At 36.4% G+C, this 17,638-nt stretch overlaps 2 protein-coding genes across 3 annotated transcripts in view; one reads left to right on the top strand and one right to left on the bottom strand.

Annotated features, from left to right (window-relative positions):
* Window positions 1–5,418, bottom strand: part of rtn4rl1b (reticulon 4 receptor-like 1b) — a 153,935-nt gene extending 148,517 nt beyond the window's left edge. The window contains exon 1 of the mRNA XM_084420201.1: window positions 4,684–5,418. Within this exon, the coding sequence (XP_084276327.1) occupies window positions 4,684–4,696 (13 nt within the window). The 5' untranslated portion in view covers window positions 4,697–5,418. The remainder of the gene's footprint in view (window positions 1–4,683) is intronic.
* A 4,074-nt stretch (window positions 5,419–9,492) lies between these two features.
* The window catches only part of dph1 (diphthamide biosynthesis 1), a 119,774-nt gene continuing 111,628 nt past the window's right edge, over window positions 9,493–17,638 (top strand). For both annotated transcript variants that reach the window (XM_084418285.1, XM_084418286.1), the window contains exons 1-2: window positions 9,493–9,572; window positions 14,550–14,699. In XM_084418285.1, coding sequence (XP_084274411.1) covers window positions 9,521–9,572; window positions 14,550–14,699 — 202 coding nt within the window. In that variant the 5' untranslated portion in view covers window positions 9,493–9,520. The remainder of the gene's footprint in view (window positions 9,573–14,549; window positions 14,700–17,638) is intronic.

The following is a 17,638-nucleotide window of genomic DNA, read 5'->3' as shown; positions in this document are numbered from 1 at the left end:
GTATATATTATATACAGTTTTTTTCATGCTGAAAAAATCCTTCGATCCCTAGTTGAAAAGGAATGATGTCTTTTTTCCACCTCCCTTCCTTTCTACTCTATACTCATCTCCTAACATCAACGGACCTTACATTGACATTGACCTTTCCACCGCAATTAGTCACTTAATCAGAAATTAATTATTAATATTAACAAAACCAACAGGGCTTAGGGTTGTTTGTCTCTCTTACCTCATTATCATCCACTAATGACCAAGCCAGCATCTCATTTCCACTCCAAAGGCAGAGGAGAGATATTTGTGCTGAGATTTCAGGTGTTGGTAAAGGGCACTTAGAGATGCCACATGCTACGCTGGAGAATTCCTCCCTTCTGGACACCACAGCAGCCAGGAAATTTGTATTAAATTATAGTATGTGTATGCATTATGAGTTAATGAGAACATTGTTGCAAGAAAAATGTCAGGTACAGGCTTTGCAAACTCATTCTTATAAATAATAATGTACAGTCATCAGTCTAATGCCAGTGGAAGTCAGCCTTATGGAGAGTAAAAACTAAACACTAGGTTCATTTGTCTATGTGGAAGCAAAACTAGCAGATAAAATATGCATAAAACATCCATCCTAACCAAGTGTGAACTGGTCAAAAGGTGCATGAAGATGAGGACATAAGAAGAAAATGACACTCATTAAAATACCACTTCCTGTGCTACTAATTACTTATAATTACCGATAGCTGGAATGATAAGAATTTATGTCCCATGGGACGGGGTAAGATGACAGACGATGGCGCTTGCTGGCCTCTGCGCTCATCCTTTTGTCATTCAGTGAGTGTCCTTCAGGAAATGAGCTGTTTGGCATGCAGAGAGGTCTGAGGCATGTTTCATAGCTGTGTGGTAATTGAAGTCCACTGATGTGATCAGAGCATATGTATTACTACACAACAGAATTACACCGAGTTACATATTATATATTGCACTTTTATTTTGCTTCAGATGGTTTAGTTTGATCTTTAGCCAATTAAAAGAAAGTTGCTATCATTTTATGTGTTTCTTAGTAAAGAATAATGTGCATATTTGACATAAATTGGGGACTTAAGGTTTAAGGGAGATAATAAGACAGTGCTTAAGGGAGATAATATTGACCTGTGGATGATGGATAGAGGAAATATGAGATTATTAAATTCCACAATTGACCAATCAGAATCAAGTATTCCAGAGCATCACGTAATAGAGTGCAAGAGTGAGGAATTAGGAAAGAGCACTAGGAATTCCACCGTTAAACACAATTATTTAATAAATAAGTTGAAAAAATGCAGACTAATGGCTTTGGTATTAAAATGAATGGGATTTTAACCCAACTGTTGCACTCTATATCATCGATTATGGCAAAGAAACTACTGCTGTCTCTCTCTTAATATTGAATGATGCTGTTGTGAAAATACTATATGAGAAAATGATGCTGAAAATTGATTGTGGCAAACATTTAAGAGTTAAATGTGAAGTGTGTCATTTTTAATGCTAATCTATAGTACAGTTACTATAAACACTTTGGCTCTGTGGCTCTTTGAGTGGTCCGAAACATCAACTTCTTGCTCAACCGGTGGATTGTGTTTTTGGACAGGACTACCTTTATGGCCAAATAAACGTGAGTCTTTCAGAAACCTGTTTGAAAACAGTCATTATGTTTGCGGTTTGGTTGGAGCTGGCCAATTACAAATAATAAGGGGAAGCCCAAATAACAGCTGAGCAGGTGCAGGCTGTAAAAGTTGTCTCTAGTTACTTTGTATTTCAGTCTGGGGGTGTTTGTGGTGATGAGTGAAGGTCTCAGAAATGGGGAATATGAGCAGCTGTGCAGGAGAGTGGTGTCAGGCCACAGGTGTTCCCTCTTTTGCTTACCAACCCCACTCTCCCATCCATCTGCCCATAACAACATTGTCTAGGATCACGTCTGAACACCGACTTTCTCCACTCACAGCTGCATAATCATAGCTAATCCAGAAAATAGTTATTTCTCTCATTTCATTGCAGAGGATTTGCAGGGAAAATCTCCTTGGTTTGTTTGCAGGTGTGGGTTATGTCTGAATTTTTTTTTTTTTTTTTTTTTCTCGATTAGAAACTAACCGGATCAACTCAAGCATAGAATATATTTGTCACCGGATGTAGATCAGGCTGGATTTCTGAGCCTGACAACGTTTCAAGGCTGAATTTTAAAACGAGGCCATTCTCTATACCGACAACTCAGCACAACAAACCAATTATAGTCTGAAGCACTGCCTTCAGATAAGCATCAGAAATCTGAATGTAGCATCATATATACATGTTCTAATTTAAATAACTGTCAGACATTGTAAAGTGCAAGCAGAATATAGTGAGAAACAGAGAGAGAGAAAACAGGAGACATGCTAAGAGATGGGTAGGATATGGCTGGACTTTTATATTAAACCAACCAAGACCAAAACATGCCTGTGTGTGTTTGACTTAGTTTGGGAGGAAATTGAGGGAACAATTTCAAGAAATTGGACCTCTTACTAGCAGAAACAGCAAAGGCACAGCCCTGCTGAGACTGGCACACAGGACACTGCCAGACAACCAGTTTGTTCTGACGTCATAGGCACAACAGAAAACTGCAGCAGACTTTTTCCGTAATTTCGAATGCACTCTGAAGTGAAAGACCAATTAATACCCAACAGAGCAAAGAAACCTCATTACTCTAAAAGCAACTCTTTTGACTTTTAAAAACAAATTTTCTTCATAATTATTACTCCATTGGTTGGCCCTTATCATTTGTGCTGCTGTTGACAATTGTTGCCAGTGGTATCCATTTTGTTGAAACCAATATACAACCAATTCTTATTTATTGGGGAGCCTGAGGACTTTTGTAACACATGGGTGAGATGTAAAACCCTATGTCAGACAAAGGTAGTAAGACCAGTCATTTGTTTTACCTTGTGGGGACTTAAAAAAAAAAAAAACGAATGTTTGGTCCACATAAGGAAAACAGTGATGTTTTGTGTTTAGGGGTAGGGTTAGGGGACAGAATATACAGTTTGTTCAGTATAAAAAATCATTATGTCAATGGAAAGTCCCCATTAAACATGGAAACCCAACATGAGTGTGTGTGAAAGTTTCAGGTTGATAATATTCACAACTTTTCATTAATACACACAGACATCTAAACAAAATCTTTCCACTGAGATGGTAAAAAGAATGATTACAGTGTGTCCCACAATATGTGGGACCAAATGTCTCCAAAAAGATACTGCAAACCTACACTAGAGGTAGCGGTTTACTTTGAGGTAAATGAAAATCAGATCCAAATCAGTTCAAAACCAACCCACTGTTCTCATATCTGCAACACAGGCTCCTCACAGGCATTCATAAGGGGTCTTTAGTGTGCCGGTGAGAGGCTTGATCGGTGTGTTTTGTTCCTACGCCAAGTCTATTGAAATAACAATTGTCTCTGTGTTAAGCTTTGGGCCTCCTCCAAGGAAATTCGTTTTTTCAGACTGACTCGCTACACATTTATAGCAGTCAGCAACTTCAGAGCTTGAGCATATGTGATAGTGCCATGCAAAATATCTAGATGAATAAAAGTGGGGACAAGTGAAATGGGGCAAGTGGAATGTCCTAGTAAACTTTAAACAGTAAGATTTAGGATCTGTTAAATCACATATATTTGATGTAGAGCAGGGGTTGTCAATTCTTACAACTGATCCTGGCACTGCACATTTTGGATGTCCCCTTTATCTGACACACCCTGTTCAGGTCTTGGAGCCTCTACTAAAGAGCCGACGATATACATCATGTGTGTTAAATGAGGATCAATGCTGGGATACTCCAGGACCAGGACTGGCAATCACTGATCTAGTGAAAACAAGCTGACAAGTCTTTGCAATGATCTGCAGGTCATTCATCTGTCTCCCCCTGACAGCTTCATCACTAACCAGTTAATCTATCAACTTACGATTGACTCCTTACACTTCATCATTTGATCATAAACAAAGTCCATAAATAATTGTGACAGACTATCTGAGCCAAACCTGTTTAACCCACCAAGAGAAATATATTGGAGACAGGCAGACAGCACAATGCTTTCTGATGAAAAACTGGCCATAAACTGCAGTGCGGCACCCACCACTAGCATCTTAAGAAAATATTTCATGATATGATGATGAATATTTTAAACACATCTGCTTTACGCTGAGCTTACCCGGGGGCAGACACACATGATTCTGGAAAGATGAACATGGATGAGAGCTGTAGAACTTAACAGCCTTTTACATAAACTTTCAAAACCTTATATCCTGTAACAGACATCCATATTTTTATGTATAAAAAAATCTATCATTAAATTTATATATAAAAAATAAGACTTAATAGTTTTTGCAAATACTGCAACAAGCATCTTTATCTTTAATAAAAACCCTTTATGCCACGAAGAACAGCTCAAATAGAAACATTTTTTTTTTTATTTAAAAATACATGTATTATTTATAAATATATATATAAATTAAAAATGTCCTCCTAGCATTTAGGGGGGTTATGGGAGTTTTTCCACACAACCTACTCATCATTTTTATTTAGAAAAAAACAAAACAATATTCAAGTATAAAAATTCTGAAAATCGAAATTCAACTTCTTTCTATTAAAAACAGCATGGGGAGGAAAGTTGTAAATTGCACTTACCACGTTTAAACATGTTGGATATTGTTAATTCTCTGTCTGTCCACTCAGGTTCATTTATTCTTGTATTCCAGACTTCACACTGTCAGTAAGATGCCAAGCGATCTATCAAACGCTGTCTGGTTTAATCAGAATACATAAATGTATGTACTCCTATAGCTCATAGGAGACTTCTCGCTGAATTTCAATTAGGCTAATTTATTGCAATGATGATGTCCGTTTCATCCTGTGTGGTCCCGAGCAAATATTTCACAAGATGCAACTGAGAGCAGTCCAAAAGGAGAGGAACACATTCTGCAGTATTAATTGTTGTTATCCAGTGAATAGATTAAGCAGGGGCACCTGGTGGTGTTCGGCTCTCAGCGACCCTCACGAAACAAGCAGTATTGTAGTATGTCATCCAAAATTCTCTAAAAGCTCTTATTGCAAGATACTGACGCCGTTTGAAATTTGTGTATCCCTCTAAAACACAGATTGTTGAGTAAATTCAGCAGATGGTCCTCAATCCGAGCCGCGGCAACTCTCGTGCACTCTTCGGAGACACTCTACGCCGAACTATGGGGAGGTGTCCCGCTGCCTCCATACAAAATCTCCAACAATCCACCTTTTTGAAAGCATTTCGTCCAGATATTTCGGGTCTCGGGACATGGACAAATCACATAGCCTATATGAGCGCTCCACCTTCACATGTCGAGCGCGCGGTGAGAGAGTGGCGGAATGGACAGATGATGCGCTCCTGCTGAGAGATGCGCGTGCCTGGTACCTCAGAGCTGATGGGGCTCTCAAAACACTTATGGACTGTTCTTCCTCTCTCCCTCTCCCCAAAATAATCTGACATTACCATGTGTTGGTTTAGTGGTTGATATATTCTTGTTTTGAGCTCGATTATTTCTCTCTCTCTCCCTCTCTCTCTCTCTCTCTCTCTCGGTCTTGCTCTTTTTATTCTATCCCTAGTATAGGCTGGCACACCTTGAGGAACCTTGCATATAGGAAACATTACTCTTTTTAAAGTTTTTGAAAGAAGTCTCTTATGCTTTACAAGGCTTCATGCATTTATTTGATAAAAATACAGCAAAAGAAGATTGTGAAATATTATTACAATTATTATAGATTCAAATGTAATTTATTTGTGATGGTAAAGCTGAACTTTCCGCAGTTATTACTCCAGTCTTCAGTGTCACACAATCCTTCAGAAATCATTTTAATATGCTGATTTATTATCAATGTTGGAAACAGTTGTGCTGCTTAATTTTTGGAACCTGTGATACTTTTTTCATTCTTTTATTCATTGATGAATAAAAAGTTAAAAAGAACAGCGTTTATTTAAGATAGAAATCTTTTTTAACAATATACATCTTCATTATCACTTTTTATAAATTTAACACATCCTTGCTGAATAGAAGTATAATTTTTTTTATAAAAATTAAAAAAAAGAAAGAAAAAAAGTACTGACCCCAAACTTTTGAATGGTAGCGTATATTGATACAAAATATTTTGATTTTAAATAAATGCTGTTCTTTTTCAGCTTTTTATTCATTAAAGAATCCTGAAAAATATTAAGTAGCACAACTGTTTCCAACACTGATAATAAATCAGCATATTAGAATGATTTCTGCAGGATCATGTGACACTGAAGACTGGAGTAATGGCAGATGAAAATTCAGCTTTGCATCACAGAAATAAATTGTATTTTAAAGTAGAAAACTATTATTTTAAATTGTAATAATATTTCACAATATTACTTATTTTTCTGTATTTTTGATAAAATAAACGCAGGCATAAGAGCAATTAGAGATTTCTTTCAAAAATGTTTTCAAACTTTAGACCAGTACTGTATAGGCCTACACAAAATGCATTTCATATTATAATATGTTAATTAATTCAATTCTGTTAAAATAGCCTACTACAAAAAAAAAAAAAAAGGCTACATAACATGCTAAATGGATGCCATTTGGGCCAGATGTCTTTTGAAAAGGTGTTTTTTTAATAACCTATTAAAATAAATTGTATGTAAATGTGCATAATAACCTGTGCATAAAGTGTTATTTTTATTGATTTTGCCCTTGCACCTCAGTGTGTAGTTTGTATGCATCTGAGACACAGGAACACTTGAAACCACTGATTCATTCATTGTGAAGGAGACTGGTGACTCAAGCTATAGCACTTCTGTCTTCATTCACAGGCAGACACACCAGGCGAGAGAGCACAGATGGAGATGAGAAGTCATGAAAGACTCTTTATAAATTTGATTAATGAAGGAGACTGCGGGCTGTGAGAATGTCAACACCTCTAAGCATCGACCCAGTTTGTGTTTAGAAAGCTTGATTTTGTTAAATGCTGACATTTATTCTGGAGGATAATGCAGGGATTCCCAACCGGCTACTGTACCTATATGATAAAATGAAAAAATATATTATAAAAGAGCCATTCCACCGAAAGGGTGACATTTCTGTCCCCAGGACATTATTTGTGACCCTGGATCACAAAACTAGTCATAAGTCGCACAGGTATATTTTTGGCAATAGCCAACAATACATTGTATGGGGCAAAATTATCGATTTTTCTTTTATGCCAAAAATCATTAGGATATTAAGTAAAGATCATCGTCCATGAAGATATTTTGTAAATTTCCTACCGTAAATATATAAAACATTTATTTTTGTGAGTGAATGCAGCACAATCGCGAACATAAATGGACAACATGAAATGTCTGGTTGCATGAAAATGAACTCTAAAATACATTTTATTATTAAACAAAATGTCCTACACATTAAGCTAACTACAAATTTAAACTGTATAATTAAAGCCATTAATAAAAACTACATAACACTAAAAAATAGCATTTTCTGCATGTCCCCACTCTCTATCTCTAAACTTTACCATGAAATATAATTATTAAAATACTTCAGACATCTTAATTTATGGGCATTGTTGTGTGACTTTATATCCAATCTATGCCTTAAAATGTTTGTTTGTTTTTTTCATGAGAAAAAAATATGTTATCTAATATTTTAGATAAAATACACAATTTAGCCCCCGGGTTTCCACTCAGTCCTGTTACCCTAACACATCAGGGTAATGAATACCCTCTGAATTCACACCCCCTCTAAATAACTTCCACAAGACACATTTTCAACAGGAAGTTGCATCATCTGGATCTTCTGAAGGCAGTGGGAAGACTGGAGTCCTCTCGTTTTAATTTCTGTATATTTGATGAAATTGTAACTATGACTGAGAAGGTCAATCTCAACATACTGTCCTGTTACCTAAATTATTTATTAGATTTTATTTGTTTATTTTAAAAATATGAACTTTTGGTAAGTCACTAGAATTTGCTCAGTGTCCTATGTGGCCATATGCCATGTATCTAATAACTTTTTGCTTAAAAACTCAATCCTGTTACTTTCAGTCCTGTTATGAAAAATACCAGGAGTGAGTTAAAGTAACAGGAGTGAGTAGAGTCCTCTGTTTTGTTGATTTAATACTGTAAATATTAGTTGATATAATACTATTCACCTGAATTATGAGTTTTAAGGTTGCAATTACTTATATCGTAGACATTAGCATTAGTTTTACAATGTGAACACCATACTTTCAGGAAGCCAGTCCACCACAAAGTGACTTAATTGTCTTTGTCTTTCTTATATTTTGTAGAAGATGGAGAAAACCCATACTATGCAAGTGACAGAAACATCCACATATGGCATATTGCAATGGAAGGAGCGAAACACACCCGCAACCCTCTCTTTTCTCCCTTTTTTGTCTTAACCTCCCTCTTTCTCCCTCCATCTCTCTTCTTCTCTCTCTCCTTTCGCTGTGAAGTACTACTAACACATAGTACATCACTTCAACACAGAAATCTTATGCACACACAGTCATGTACACTCTCTCATACACACACATGCACACTCATATGGACACTCATTCCTGTTGCCCAATGTTCATTCAAGTGTTCATTCCTGTTACTATTTTCTTTTCCAAAAAAATAAATAAAGTTAAACCACTACTGTTTTTTATCAGTTTTGTTTGGTCCATCATTTATGCAATTGTTTAATAAATTAAATGCTAAAAAAAATTATAAACTTGAGGCTTTGGACTTCTTTAAAATGAAAAAATGGCTTTGTGTTTTTTTATTAAAATACACCTTGGCTTAATATATAGTGATTTCTTTTGTCACAAATATCAATTATTTGAACACATAACCAACAATTTATTTAAAATAAACACTTTCTTGTGGGGAAAACAAAGGAATTAATTGACATGCTTTTAAACATGCTTTTTAAATGGCACATGAGTTTCGGTAACAGGACTGAGAAAACATGCGTCCATCTTCTGCTTAGAAACCTTGTACAAAAAATTATAAAGTTGCCTGAGATTGACCAATACACATTTTGAATTGTTAAATATGTGTAGTATTAGATTCAGTGTTGGAAAAAAGATAAAAAATAAAGTTTAATTTTGAAGAGTTACAACAAGCAAATATCACCCATTTGGTGGAATGGCCCAAAAACATGTTAATTTTGCTTTCCTAATCTTACAAAGTAATTTAACTGAAAACGTGTCTCTTCTGTAAGTAGGCTATACATCTACCATGATGAATTAGTGTCATACTTTTCCAGAGATCATTTCTTTAAACTTTTGTACATTGACAACATAAAAGCAATTTACTTTCTTTTGATTTATATGTGATATAGCCGCATTTTTATGAGAGGAAAGGGGTTCCTTCTAAAAACGTTTAGGCTATCTATGGTATCGACACTTGATTTGTTCACAACCGTTCTGTTCTGTGTTCGATGAGTAATGCCTGTTTCACTCCACACGTGCACTTGTTTGGGGAAAGATGGCGGCTCCCACAAGCGAGATTGAAGTGCTCACTGCGAAAAAACCTAATGGTGAGTATTATTAGTTTAATTTATTAATAGTTCTTCGTGTTGCGGTTGCGAATGAGATGTCTGTCAGCTGTAAAAATCTAGACCTGTCTTTTAAAGTAACGTCGCCTGTAGTCGCTTATACTGTCTAATGTGAAATATAATGTTAGTGTCTTATGGGATATATTACTGTCATTATGCGGCATATTCTGTCATAAATGTTCTTATGTAATCTATAGTATAGGCTAGTATGTGTTACCGAGGCTAGTTGTCACAAAGGCTATGTCTTTTAGTCAAATAGCAGAAATGTGTGTTCTTTTAGCAGTAGTTTTTATTTTGGTATCACCTCAAACAACTAATTATATAAATTTTTGTTTATGTTGGTCAAAAAGAATGTTTTTTTATTTATTTTTTTTATGCTTCCGTATCCATTTTACTGTTTCATGAATTGATTTCTTTTTTATGATAGTTGTACTGTTTATATGAAATAAGGCATGGGACATTAAATACGTTTTGGAAGGCGTTGTCTTTGGACATCAGTACTGTTTTTGTCTGTAAATTAAAGAGAACTTCATTTGTTTCTTTAGCTACCGTTTCACTCCTGACCATTATCACTGCTGTGTGCTTGTGAGAAATGATCGTGTTTTCACGTATTACCATCAGCCATGATGCTCTAAGATAGATCACATGTCTGTCCTCTTACTGCAACCCCTCTTCCCATCCTCAGTGTTTTCAAAATCACTGCAGATAGGCCTATATAAAGAAATATTCACTGAAAAAAAAGAAAACACATATTGAAACTTGCCGGCCCAGAAAGTTGTTTAAAATAGTCGAAGTGACTACAGTGGCTCAACCATAAGTTTATTATGCGATGAGAAAAATTTTGCCCATAAAAAGTATTTAATTTTTGGGATTTAGGTCTGGATTCTGACTTTTTAACCCTAGAACATTGTTTTTGCTGTCAGGCTGCATGTCAGTATGACATGCCCTCTAAAAATGTGAGTAAATCACTTGCATAATACACTCACCTAAAGGATTATTAGGAACACCATACTAATACTGTGTTTGACCCCCTTTCGCCTTCAAAACTGCCTTAATTCTACGTGGCATTGATTCAACAAGGTGCTGAAAGCGTTCTTTAGAAATGTTGGCCCATATTGATAGGATAGCATCTTGCAGTTGATGGAGATTTGTGGGATGCACATCCAGGGCACGAAGCTCCCGTTCCAAAGATGCTCTATTGGGTTGAGATCTGGTGACTGTGGGGGCCATTTTAGTACAGTGAACTCATTGTCATGTTCAAAAAACCAATTTGAAATGATTCGAGCTTTGTGACATGGTGCATTATCCTGCTGGAAGTAGCCATCAGAGGATCGGCACATGGTGGTCATAAAGGGATGGACATGGTCAGAAACAATGCTCAGGTAGGCCGTGGCATTTCAGCGATGCCCAATTGGCACTAAGGCCCTTAAGTGTGCCAAGAAAACATCCCCCACACCATTACACCACCACCACCAGCCTGCACAGTGGTAACAAGGCATGATGGATCCATGTTCTCATTCTGTTTACGCCAAATTCTGACTCTACCATCTGAATGTCTCAACAGAAATTGAGACTCATCAGACCAGGCAACATTTTTCCAGTCTTCAACTGTCCAATTTTGGTGAGCTTGTGCAAATTGTAGCCTCTTTTTCCTATTTGTAGTGGAGATGAGTGGTACCCGGTGGGGTCTTCTGCTGTTGTAGCCCATCCGCCTCAAGGTTGTGCGTGTTGTGGCTTCACAAATGCTTTTCTCGGTTGTAACGAGTGGTTATATCAGTCAAAGTTGCTCTTCTATCAGCTTGAATCAGTCGGCCCATTCTCCTCTGACCTCTAGCATCAACAAGGCATTTTCGCCCACAGGACTGCCGCATACTGGATGTTTTTCCCTTTTCACACCATTCTTTGTAAACCCTAGAAATGGTTGTGCGTGAAAATCCCAGTAACTGAGCAGATTGTGAAATACTCAGACCGGCCCGTCTGGCACCAACAACCATGCCACGCTCAAAATTGCTTAAATCACCTTTCTTTCCCATTCTGACATTCAGTTTGGAGTTCAGGAGATTGTCTTGACCAGGACCACACCCCTACATGCATTGAAGCAACTGCCATGTGATTGGTTGATTAGATAATTGCATTAATGAGAAATTGAACAGGTGTTCCTAATAATCCTTTAGGTGAGTGTATGTGGCATAATTTATAATACTACGTATAATACGCTAGGCAACTAAAAAAATATTTTTTTAGTTTTTTACTACTTTTTTACTAGCCAATGGCTATTCAATGTACCTGATCTACCTAATCAACTACTGAAAAACACAGGTTTTTTTTTACTACTTTTTTTTTATTTTACTATCAGTATTTGATAGTACTACAGTACAAATACTATCTTTGTAGTATTGTGTTTAGAAGTGCTATTGCTTGTAGTTTGATTATTTGTTCTTATTTTATTACAGACTGTTTACTTTAATAGAGTTTGACATTTATATTTTATATTTATATTTTTTAATATTGTATTTATGTAGAATATTTTTATTTGCATTTTTCTTGCATTCCATGTAAAAATTCTGGCGAGTAAAATAAAAATATAAATTACTAGCCAATGGCGACTCGAGCTTAGAGGGTTGATTTTGCTGAATTGTTTTTTTACCCTTTACCCTCAGAAGACTTTGAGGGCCTGCTGTGGAGAAATATCCACACAACATGACCAACATTGTGTTTCTGCATAGTGTTTGGTTTATGATGAACATGATGTTTAGTCTGAAGGTCAATTTTGGCAATCTATCGAGATTTAGGATTTTTATTTTCAAATATTGACTTTCTCTTTGCCAGTCTCCCATAAACTGAACCACCATTGGTCCCTAACCATCACTTCCTTGCATGGTGTAAGGGGATTTACAGTCAAAGACCCAGGACCAGAAATGATTAATTAAGACAAGAGTCAGAATTATAATAAATTAAAGAAAAGTTTTACTGAAGATAGTTTGCAGTTTCATAGTTCTTAGAAGTCAGCTTCAAGACTCAATGGAGTTTGTAGGCCGCCCCTCTTACAGTTACACAGATCACAGCAATTATCCCCTTCACCAAGGTCAAAGATACGTCCTTGCTTCAGGTTGAATGATTCTCATGGCTAAGAAGTAGATAAATGTAGTAATTTTCCACACATATACAGATAGACTGAAGCATATCTCCATCAATTATGCAGCTGACTCTCGGGCCCTGAAGTCAGGCAAGTCGTGACCTTCCAAGTCGCAGATATGGGTTGCTGGGCGCCAGCATGTCCAGAACAACAACACAGTCAATCTCCAGTAATGCCACTTATTAATTTTACCCTGTAACCAAAAAGACTAACACACACCGACACACAGCTTTTCCAAGGTTGGATTTGGCCAGGCTCTAACTATAAACAAAGGAGAGTCGTCTCAAAACATCATGATAATACGTTCTTTCTCTCAAGCAGAGCTACACTTTAGTCTAACTGGAAAGTAAGGCTTTAACTGAGAAACGTTCCCTTGAAGGTCCCATATTGTACACCTTTCTGAAGTTTTATTTTAGGTTGTGATGTCCTTACGAATATATATTTGCAGTTTAAGTACCAAAAACCATCCCAATATATTTTTACAGCTCCTTTCTCAGGAGGTCTGCTAAGAACAGGTCGATTTTGGCCTGTCTAATTCATATTAATGAGCCTCTCTTCTGATTGGCCTGTTGTTTTCTGAGTGACTGAGGCCACGCCAACCACAGGTAACTAGGGTCATGTATGCTGTAGCCTGCTGTGGCTTGGTGATGCTCACAAGCAAGGTAAATAAATCACCTATAATGATGGACATTGCTGAGGGAAATGTTATCCGGCCTTATATGTTCGAGACCTTACTTTCCGCGTTATTGTAAGAGTATTATAAGAGTAACGTTATATATAGACAGATTTAACGTTAACGCTAATTTAAACTGTCCGTAAACAAACAGACTTTTTTTGTCAAATTCGATTTAAATCTCCAAAATATGTACGTTAATAGCTAGTTATACTGATTTTGAAACACTTAACTGCTTTATAATATGTAACGTTAGCAGACAGACACCGAATGCAGTAAGCTATGTAACTATTGCTTTACTACTGATACAGTAATTAATTTGACGTGCTACAATTTATTTTACAATGTTACTTTTTTCTGTAAAAGGTGTACTTGTGGTAAATGTGCAAAGATGCCCATAGAACGCGAGAACATGCTGCAATTGACTCCCAAGGTAAACTTGTAAAACTATGAACTGTAGGGACTGCAGCATCTTTGAGGATTTGCTTCTTTGAAAAACCGACATTGAACTGTGCCTGATTGACGAAGCGGTCACTTGTGAATTGTGCAGAACAGACGGTTAAGGTCGAACTAATTGCTGTGGCATTTCTGAATAAATAAACATTAGCCACCGTTCTCTTATATTAATGATGTTCGGAAGCCTGTGCAATGACGTAGTTTCCTGACAGTGGGCAGTGCTTGGGGTGGTGACTGAGTAGTTCTGACATCACATTTATATGTGTATTTATATTTATACTGTACTGTATATAGGAATATGCCCACTTAAACTAGCCAGAGCTTACATTACAGATGGTCTTGTCTGTTGTAGACTTCAAAAATAAATGAATGTCACTGACAGACTCATTCTGCTAATGGCTGACCTCTCAGTTCAGCTGCTGTCCTGGCAGTGTGCTGATTGATTTGTGAAGATTAATTTTGGATTTGAGAAATGATTGTGTGGGCTTTCCTTGTCTTATTATAGGCTAGAGCCCAATCAATTTCTCATAAAAATGAAATGAGATTTTTAGTGGTACTTTGCAATTGCACATATTGTAAATTACACAACAGTGTCTTAAGGCACACTTGAGTTCAGTGATGCTTACAACAAATTCAGTCTGTTTCTCTAAAGCAAATTAGGTGAATTAACTCTCATATTGTCTTTTTAATGTAGTGCGAGGACCGAGGAGAGTGGCAAATCAGATTCCTGATGAGATCCTCAAAGATCCAGAGCTCAACGAGGCCATTAAGGCTTTGCCAGCTAACTACAATTTTGAGATCCACAAAACAATATGGAGGGTACGACAAGCCAAAGCCAAGAGGGGTGAGTACATTTAAAATAGTTTTGTTCAAAAAGGTTAAAGGTTATGCGCTTAAGGTTACATTGAGCTATTAGGTAAAGGTAATGTATTTAATGTTATATTGAATTTACTTTAAGTAAAATGTTTCCTCTAAGTGTGCAAGCTTCAACAAAAGAGGCAATATATTGTAAGTAGTTTGAGCGTGTTGTATTTTATGTTATTAGGCTTACAGTTTCAGTTCCAGAACATTAGTTATTCAGTTTGTCTGTCTATAGAGAATTAAATTGCCCTAAAGTTCATCTCTGTTTGCAGGATAATGCAGCAGCATTACATAAGGTATATCTCAAGCTTATTGCTTTTATGAGAGCATACATGCTGCATTATATAGATTAATGTTCTTCACTATTGTGTTTTTAGTTATATGGACAGAGTCAAGCAAACTGAAAAGCATAATTGCCTTGGAGGTTTCCACAGGCATAAATTAAGATGTGGTCTTTTTGTGGTTCTCTGGAACAAAGTGCAAGCTTCAAATTACTGCAGAGGGTTGCTTTAAGCCAGCTGGGAAAATTGGTGAAATTCATGACATTTAGAGGCATAATTACCTAATTTTATCAGAACTTTGCTTCAGCAAAATGTGAAGCAAAATATGGTCATTATCTTATTAACCATCAACCGATTCTGCTGAATACCAAGGGCGCTTTTTCAACAGTCAGAATGATTTTTCTTCTTCAGTGCAGAGCAGCTTGAAATATTATCTTTGTATTTGATTTTTCTTCAGATTTCTGTAACACTTTACAATAAGGTTAAACTTTGTTAATTCATGATACCCTAGTGGCTTTAAGTAATTAACTTTATATTTTACAGAATTTATCTTGGCTAATGTTAAATTCTACATTCTAATAAGCTGTATAAATAGTTCATATTCTATTTGAACTATATTCAATAGTCATTGTATCTACATATTCTAAGCTGTATAAATAGTTCATGTATTATGAATGAACATGAATTAACAATGAATAATAGTATTTATAAACATAATAAATAAATAAATAAATAAACATTAATAAATGATGTTTGTTTAACAAAAGTGTTTAATAAAAGTGTTTGTAATTAGTTTATGATGCCTAATGCAATTAAAAAAGTTTGTATAATTTAGACTTATTGTAAAGTGTTACCTAGATTTCTACCATAGTTTAAGGATCTCAGTAAGTCTTAAAGTCTCAATAATTTATTCTTTTTTGGAAGAATATGTGACAAAATGAACATTTCTTTTTGTTTTGTTGTTGTGTTTTATTCTGTGTCTACAGCGGCCAGTGTTTAGTCTCATACAGTCAAAACCTGAAGGTCTCTGGGCTGTTTTGCATCGAAATATGATATATCCTTGGTAGTGACTTCCATAAGTCTTATTCAATTTTTTTTTTTCAAAGATCTTGGCAGATTGGTGTGAAATTATTCCCCTCGGAAAGCAACACTTATGGCTTGTTTTAAACCGCTCTAATGAGATGTCTTACAGTTTGTTAGTGAGATTTCAGCAATTATAAGTGGTCAAGTTGTTTTCCAGGGTCGGCCCAAGCTGTTTCACTATAGCATTTTACTGTAGATTATTCCTTTTATTGGAAGTAATTACATCGTATTCTAATGTACGTGCTTTATTTCCTTAAGCTAACCTCAGAGAATTTCATCATTGCATAAAAAAGATGGTGAAATCATGGCTAGCAGCACACTAATCCTATTATTTGTGCCGTATCATTTATCGTTATGCAAATTTAATCCTCATTTATTTTGATGCGTCCAATCAAGAGCTGTTTATCTCTGTGTTGATGATGAATTGACTCAGCTTGAAGGCCTTTTCGTGGGTGCCGCGTCTTAGACTTGTGAGTCTTGATCCAGCAACCCTTTGGCTCTTACTTGGCTTTGCTTGTTTAGCCTGCGTTCTTAATCTGTCATAACCGTTGTGATGCCCAAGCACTGCAAGCCAAATGTGTTATACCAAATGACACTGTCCCTAACATGTCAGAACAGCTGAGTCAAAATAGGCCAGTAGTGCAGTTGTACTAACAAACAGTTTTGTTTCAAGAAATGTCGTTGCTGTGTGACCTTCCATGTTTTTTGGTCTTCTAATTGGGATTTTTATCACTTTCACCCGACCGACCTCCTGTCCCCTCCCTTTGGTTATGCATCACTGTCTGACAGAAATTCGTCCCAAGGCCCTGTTGTGGCATGTCCTCCGTCATTCTAGTCCAGGTGTCACAGAGACTTCAGGATGGGCCTTTACACAGTAAGACGAGGGAAAAAGATGAAGCAGAACAAGGCTTTAGTTGATTTCATTATATTCAGATGCATGTTCTCCATAAAGAACTTGTCTGTAGAGTTAAGACCTACATCGATGACCAATCTTTAATCACAAAAAGTCCTAATAATGCACCATAGCCGCAGAAATGCCCAATTTCAAGCCTCTATTGATGTGAATGACAACAGACAAGTGTTTGATGTGCTGAATGTGTTAGCAGGTGGCTTGTGCTGAGTACTTTCATGGGGATTGGAGAGAATGCTACAGTCTGCTGGGCTCTTTGTTGTGGAGGTTTTCATTTTTAAAAGCCCCCTCCATTTCTGTACTCAATGGGCAAAGACCATTTTTGACCATATTGTCTCTCTCTTTTTATGGTTTCCTCTATCTTCTGCAGTTTTCGCCATTATTTTTCTCAAATAGTATTCTGAGAAATATTTAAATATGTAAAAATATGTAAAAATTCCCAAAATGACAATTATTTCACTCATCATTTTTTTATAGTCTGATTCTGGTCCCTGGCTGGTCGATCGGTGCGTCTCTAATTTGTATATAGTTTTCACAGCATTCTAGGGGTGTAACAAATCATAGTTGATGGTTAGGACCAGGCCCCACGGTTCATCATGCATGTGATTTGCGGATTAATTGCAAATTTTAACCATCGATAAAGTGGAA

This window comes from Rutilus rutilus (assembly GCF_951802725.1).
Source record: "Rutilus rutilus genome assembly, chromosome: 9".
Classification (NCBI taxonomy): Eukaryota; Metazoa; Chordata; class Actinopteri; order Cypriniformes; family Leuciscidae; genus Rutilus; species Rutilus rutilus.
This window is presented reverse-complemented; position numbering and strand designations above follow the sequence as displayed.